Source organism: Triticum urartu, chromosome 1A, assembly GCF_056163025.1.
Source record: "Triticum urartu cultivar PI428250 chromosome 1A, HENAU_Tu73, whole genome shotgun sequence".
Classification (NCBI taxonomy): domain Eukaryota; kingdom Viridiplantae; phylum Streptophyta; class Magnoliopsida; order Poales; family Poaceae; genus Triticum; species Triticum urartu.
The window spans coordinates 553,535,752-553,542,881 of NC_141873.1; the positions used below are offsets into that span (position 1 = coordinate 553,535,752).

Consider the following 7,130-nt stretch of genomic DNA (forward strand, 5'->3'; position numbering starts at 1 on the left):
CCATACGGGCCTCCCAAGGCTCCTCGATGGCTATACGCGGGGGCAACAAAGACGATCGTGCCCCTCGTTATGAATCGTTTTTGGTTCATCCTGGGCATCCTTGTGTTTTCCCCCCTCGCTTTCAGCCCGGGGAGGGGGGGGGACACCGGACCAGAAACGGGTAACTAGGACCTCTTTCAATGCAAAGGTGCTTAGATGAGGTGCTAAGTGCATTAAATACCTTAGCAACTCAACTCCTCAATGCATAGGTGCTTAACTTGGTGTTGCTAAGCATACTTTATTTAATGAGTTAGCACCTAAAGTCTTTAATGCATTGGTTAAGTTGTTTCATTTAAGCGGTTTGCCTAGGTTCTCGCGCTTCGCATTGGTTTTTCCTGGAGTAACCAAAGTGCTCTCCCCCCTTCTTAAATGTTGTGCCATGTCATTTTTTTTGCTTATGTGGCATGCTTAGCACCTGTCCACCGTGGAGCACTGGGAAGGGCCTAATTGTGGTGCCAGATCAGTTGGTTAGGTTTTTGTGGTAGAACTAGGTTCAAGGGCTAGGCAATTGGTGCTCACATTTTCGGTATTTATTTCAGGTATTTCGGCGGAAGATATTTTCATCAGTTATGAAGACGTGTGTGACGGCTTCGTTAATCTTAAAATGATGTGTCAGTTCAGTCTCTCGAAGATGCTTGTAGGAATAAAGTACGTGCGCATGCATTCATAAGGAAGAGTATATGCGTCTATTTATGAACGTCTATCTTTGTATTATGTTTAAACAAAATTGTGGTGCCATGCTATCCCGGGTACAACGGGCAGGGGCATGCGGCGAGCTGTTGCCTGCCGGTGAAAACCGAGCAAAAACAAAAGGGAGTTCTGCATATCTGCATTATCTACTAGTGGAAGTTACAAGGCCGGCTTTCTTTCCCGGCAGGACAGTTCGGTGCCATGCCAGTTTTGGGCTGCCCAAGGGTGCAACAACAAATACCACTTTAAGTTTTTTTTACTTGAACTACCACTTTTTCCGGGTGATTACATTAATTAAACAAGAACAAAAAAGGTCACTAGTACTAAGCTAACTACACTAGTAGCCTAGTACACTGTTGCCACGTGAGGGGGCGCCCGCGCCGGCGGCTGGACGGCGTTGCTGCTGCAGTGGTGGTCGGAGCTGTTGGTCTCTTTGGCGGCTGGGAGCTCGAAGGGGCCGAGGCGGTGGTCGCCGAGGCGGGACTTGTAGGCGGCCTTCTTGTACTCGGCCCAGGTGAAGTCCCTGTACAGGCTCCGCTCACCTTCACGCATCAGCTCCGGCAGCGGCGCGATGCGCTGCGCCGGTGCCGGCCCGCCGAAGTAGATCACCGACAGCCGCGACTGCTGCCCCTCCGCCGGCGCCACCACCCGGTGCTTCACGCTCTGGAACCGCCCGTTGGTCAGCACCTGAAATTCACCAAACAATGTCTCACATCAGAATACATGCGTGTAAAAACAGTCTGCAACGTACTGGTGCAACGAACAGTATTCCCACTAGAGTTATGCAGGTGGTAGGGCACACGCAGGCCACACGGGGTCGCGCGCCAATGAGTTATCGGGTGCAACTTGCACCCTTTGCGCGGTACGTCGTTGACAAGAAGAGAGGGTGGGTCGGGCGGGACGCCAGCTAAATAATGCGCCATGCCAAACCAGACCAAAACATGCATGCGTGCGCGTCCATGGATCCCAGGTATTCCTAGATGAATTGGGTAGGCGGCAAAGGTAACAAGTGAGTGAGTGGTAATGGTGTGCTGCCTACCTGGAGGGAGTCCCCGACATTGACGAAGAGGGAATCGGGGTCGGGGGCCACGGGGACCCAGCGGCCGTCCGGCAGCATGATCTGGAGGCCCCCGATGCGGTTGGACCGGAGCACGGAGATGATCTGCGGGTCCGTGTGCTCCCCGAACCCCGTCACGCCGCGCTGCCCCGCCGCCAGGGGGCAGGGGCACGGCGGGTAGTGGTTCACGCGGACCATCTCGTCGGCTTCGTCCGGCGCCACCATCCGCCGCAGCACGCCGCGGTGCTCCTCCGCGACGCCGAGCCCATCCGCCATGAGCTCCAGCACCCGCGCGCCCACCTCCCGCACCGCGTCCGTGTACTCCTCGAGCGCCGCCCGGAGCGACGCCGGCAGGGAGGCCGCCGCGACGGAGCCGGACCCGACGGAGAGCAGGATGTACTCGAGCCAGCCCACGTCGCCGTTGCAGCCGATGCTCTTGCTGCCGTAGCCCAAGGGCCGCGCCGACGCCTCCAGCTTGTCCTTGTGCGGCAGCGCGAAGAAGGCCGCGGCGCGTTCCTCCAGCGCGTCCGCGAGGGCCGCCGGCACGCCGTGGTTGGTCGCCCTGAAGAAGCCGACGCCGCGGCACGCGTCCGCCACGGCCGCCGCAGCGCCCGGCGCCGACAGGTCGACGCTCGGCACCGCGGCCGCCGCCGCATGTGCGCATTTCACCAGAGGGATCGCGTCCACCGAGATGGGCACCGTGATGGCCACCATGGCCAGCAGACGATCTCGCAGAGCACCCGATGTGTAGTGAAGCAGAGCAGTTCCCGGTTCGTGCTAGCTAAAGAGTGCACCTGGTTCGAAGCAGAGCAGGAGCAGAGGAGCAGGGGTGAGCTGGGAACGTTTGCAGTTGTGGTCGTCTGACGGGGTGACGGCCTGGCATATATAGGCGACATGAGCTTTGATTATGAGCTGCAGTGGCTAACCAAGAACCAGGTGCTCACTTTAGTTAGTTTGGTCCAGTGACAGTGAGTGAAGTGACGTGGGAAGAGTGTCACAGCAAGCTAGTACGTACGTGGTGTATGCACGCACTATGTATGTGTGGAAGTGCCATCGACCAGGCCGTTGGCTTGGTTGGAACCGTACGGTTCAAGCGCGTCTCTGATGCATCCACGCCCAATTGTCGGTGTAACGGAACACAAGACTTTTCCTTGCTCTATTAATACGTGAATGAGATGGGAGCGGCTGGACGTCAATCAACGAACGTGATATTTGAGTCAGTCACTTTTTGCATGTTTATGATTCTTTGGGCCGTGCCCATTGGCTGAGTAACACCGCAGCCGTAAGACAACTTCATATATTTACTACCATTCGACGTACATATGTCATTGATATTACCCTTAAAGAAGGAAGAACAAGAAAAATAATAAAATAAATGGCAAATTTTGCACAGAATTTACACACAAATTGTGTATCTTATAACACACAAAAATAAGCATACAATAGTGGTATTTTCACAGAAAAGGGAAAAATTCCTAATAAGGAATGAATTAGTTGCAACGGTAGTACCATTAAAGAATAAAGGAAATGAAATAAAACCAAATCAAAATAACAAGCTTTTCTAAGAATAAAGAAAAAGAAAAATAATAGTACAATTTTCACAGTCTAGTATAATTTAAACACATATTGTATAGTACTTGCATGTAAACTTACACATGGAAAAAATCAAAAGAGAAGTTGTCTAAGAAATAATGAATTAGCGGTATTAGTATTCCCTTTTAAGAAGAAAAAAATGAAAAAAATTGCACGTAGTTTATACATAAATAGCTTTTTTAATAATATGCAAGAATAAACATATAATAGTGGAATGATATCGGTATTACCTCTAAAGAAAGAAAATGAAATGAAATAAAAATAAAAACAAAAACAAAATCAAAATAATGAAGTTTTCTATAGAAGAATGAAACCCTTTAATAAGAAAGAAAATGAATAAAATAAAATAAAATCACAATAATAAAGTTTTCTAGGCAATGATGAACTCTTTAAGAAAAAAGAAAAAGAGAAAAAATTGCACACAAGTTTGCACTGAAATTGCACTTTTAGTAACATGGAAACAACAAACATATAATATTGCAATTTCGCACTCTACTATAATTTACACACATGCTGTATAGTACTTGCGTGTATACTTATTTAAACACAGAAAAATATAATATTTTCTAAAAAAGAATGAAGTAGTGGCATTGGTACCACCCTTTAAGAAGAAACGAATGAAAAAATAAATCATGCTAAAATTTGCACATAATTTACACATAAATTGCACTTTTTATAGCTATGCAAGAACTAACATATACTAGTAGAATTTACATAAAAAAAGTTTCAAAGAAGGAATGAATTAGTGTCATTGGTATTACCCTTAAATAAGAGAGAAAGTGAAATGAAAACTTAAAACTAAAAATTCTTCAAGATTAGTACAAAAATTGCACTTTTTATAATATGTAAGAAGAAACCTATAGTAGTAAAATTTCCATACTCTAATATAATGTATCCATGGTGTACTTGTGTGCATATATTTACACACGCACACTCAACATCCAAAAAAACTCATAAAGAAAAAACAAAAATCAACAAAAAAAACTAAAACCCACAAAAAACAAAAATTAACCAATAAAAGGAAAGAAAAAAGGAAAAGGAAAAACACATAGAAACGGAAAAGTAGAATGAAAAAATAAAGCAAAAATACCCAAAAAAGAAAGAATGAATATGTCGCGTTGGTATTACCATTTAAGAACAAAGAAAATAGGAAACAGAATCTAAAACAAACACTGACAAAATTTGCACGAAATATACATAAAACTGTGATGTTTGAAAATATGCAAAATAAGCATATAAAAGTGGAACTTTTACAAAAATGAAATCTAGAACAAATGAATAGTAGCATTGGTGTTAACCTTAAAGTAATGAAGTAAAGACAAATAATATCAAAATAATGACTTTTATTCTGAAAAGGAATGAATTAGTGGCATTGGTATCTCCTTTAAAAGAGAGAGATTTAAAAAAAATGCGCACAACTTTGCAGCAAAATTGCACTTTATCGTAATATGCAAAAATAATCATATAATCATGAAATATTGGCACATATTATATGGTATTTGTATGTATATAATTACAGTCAGCCAAAACCCACAAAAACAAAAGATAAGCAATAAAGAAAAGGAAAAAAACCGCAACCCAGAAGAACAAAAAACGAGCCCAAGAAGCAATTCAACTGACCCAAAATAGAGGTCAATCGATTCCACACAGCCCAACCCAACAATAGAACTAAACAGAAAAAAATTATAAACGACACAGAACTCAAAGCGCATCCAACGACCAAAAAATTGACTGACCATAAAACGAAAAGTCAGCTGACTGAAATGCAACTAAAGTGGAATGAGATTGCTCTCCTACACAATAATCTTTTTTTTGCGGGAATACATCCATTCTATTCATCTTCAATCATGGTGGTACAACGAACACCAAAAATAATAAAAATTACATCCAGATCCATAGACCAACTAGTGACAACTACACGCACTAAAGCAAGCTGAAGGCGCGCCGCCGTCATCACCCCTCCATCATCGGAGCCGGACAAAACTTGTTGTAGTAGACAGTCATGAAGTTGTCGTGCTAAGGCCCCATAGGACCAGCGCACCAGAACAGCAACCGCCGCCGATGAAGAGTAGCGTAGATCGGAAGGATCCAACCCGAAAACACACGAACGCAGACGAACGACGAACAGATCTGAGCAAATCCATCAAGGACAGATCCGCTAGAGACACACATCAACACGCCCATCGATGATGCTAAACGCACCACCGGAGAATTTTATTTCATCTTCAGGGAGCTGCCGCCGTCTCGCCTTCCTGAGTTGGACACAAACCTAACAAATCTCAAAGACACGTCTAAAAACAGAGCCCTCCCATCGGCAAGGGCCTGGATCCGCCCCGCTCCCATGACCCTAAGGCCACCAGAGATGTGGCGGACCGGCGACGGCGCCGGTGGGAGGCAGAGGAACCCTAGTTGGGGAGGAGGTGGCTGCCTGAGTCACGTACAGCTGCTGATGACAGATTAACAAGCACAGGCGATGCAAACCTGCTCTACGCCCCCCCCCCCCCCCCCCCCCGACACAGTAATCTTTTGTATGACACACTGCACATGCTGAATGCATGAAACAAACAAAATAGTTATACTGATTGTTTACTTCATGAGCTTTTTTGTCAGAACTGTGCTATTGGTATGATTGCTCACGACATTACCGAAAGATGACATAAATGGTGTGTTGTTCGTTAAGAAGCTAGGGTACATTAGGTTGAACATATATAGCATTGCCATGTTGTAGGGACAATATGTAAGGGCCATTGCACCTCAATGGTGTTCCATGCTAACTCCGGCAAAATATCAACCTCATTGGAAAACTCTGTAGAAGAGGATGATAAAGATAGTGTGCTTGTTTACTTCGATAAATGGTCAATATTGTTAGAAATTTAGGGTTTATGGTCTACCTCCTATTCTTCTGCGCTTATCTGTGGTGCCGCCCACAAATCACATATATGAGACTAGGGGGTAGGGACCTTCTTATACTGTCTTTTCAAAGAGTCCACCTCTTATACAAATAAGATTCCTAGCCTTTACAACTAGTTTCCGGGATAGAGACCTTCTTATACTGCCAGATCCTTCTTCATCCTTGCCCTCTGGCCATGGACGCGTCAGGTCCAAGCGGTCAGTAAGCACACCCCGTTCCGCGTCAAGGTGGATTTGCATGGCGTCCCGACATAGGGTGGAATATTGCGGGGTGGGAGACACCCCCCTCACAAGTCAGTCGTGGGGTGGGAGATCAATACAGTTCCTTTGTGCTTATCTTTTTAGTCTGACAAAGTGCCCATGCATTGCAAGGGTTCCCGAATAGATTAGTACTTGTTCACAAACTATAAAAAGCACTGAATTTCTTTGGTATCCATCACTAAATATATGTTAGGTTTCACCAAAGCATATTCCGCTTACTTGTTTGGGTAAGGTGTACGTGCCAGGGATAGGGTTGGTCTAGAGCAACTAAAGGTTTTTCTATGAATGTGGAGCAGAGCCACCAAGGACCTTTTTGTGTGCATAAATACAACATCTCTGGCATGCGTATATGCAAATGGGATAGTCAGAAGTAACGGATGACATTCACAACATCACCAACTAGGTCTTTTATTACTTTTTTCTTTTATGGTTTCATGAAATTTGTGACAAAGTTGTACTTCTATGACCAATATAATACTAGTATAACTTTTCTTAGGAACTTCTAAACCCAAGATTGTCAAAGTATAGCATATTTTTAGAAACTACAACATCACTGCTCGCAAGAAAAAACACAGCATCT

At 45.0% G+C, this 7,130-nt stretch overlaps 1 protein-coding gene across 1 annotated transcript; it reads right to left on the reverse strand.

The window, feature by feature from the left end:
• Nucleotides 1-857: 857 nt before the first annotated feature.
• Nucleotides 858-2,625, reverse strand: LOC125538815 (gibberellin 2-beta-dioxygenase 3). Its single transcript, XM_048702115.2, has 2 exons — nucleotides 1,769-2,625; nucleotides 858-1,416 (listed from the first exon to the last, which is right to left on the reverse strand). The coding sequence occupies exons 1-2, from the start codon at nucleotides 2,498-2,500 to the stop codon at nucleotides 1,075-1,077; spliced, it is 1,074 nt and encodes a 357-aa protein (XP_048558072.1). The 5' UTR covers nucleotides 2,501-2,625; the 3' UTR covers nucleotides 858-1,074.
• Nucleotides 2,626-7,130: the final 4,505 nt, after the last annotated feature.

Excerpts from the sequence above, each read along its gene's own strand:
- LOC125538815 (XM_048702115.2), bottom strand. The coding sequence starts at position 2,500 with ATGGTGGCCATCACGGTGCCCATCTCGGTGGACGCGATCCCTCTGGTG. Across the intron at positions 1,417-1,768 it reads ATGTCGGGGACTCCCTCCAG|GTGCTGACCAACGGGCGGTT; the intron begins GTAGGCAGCACA and ends GGTGAATTTCAG.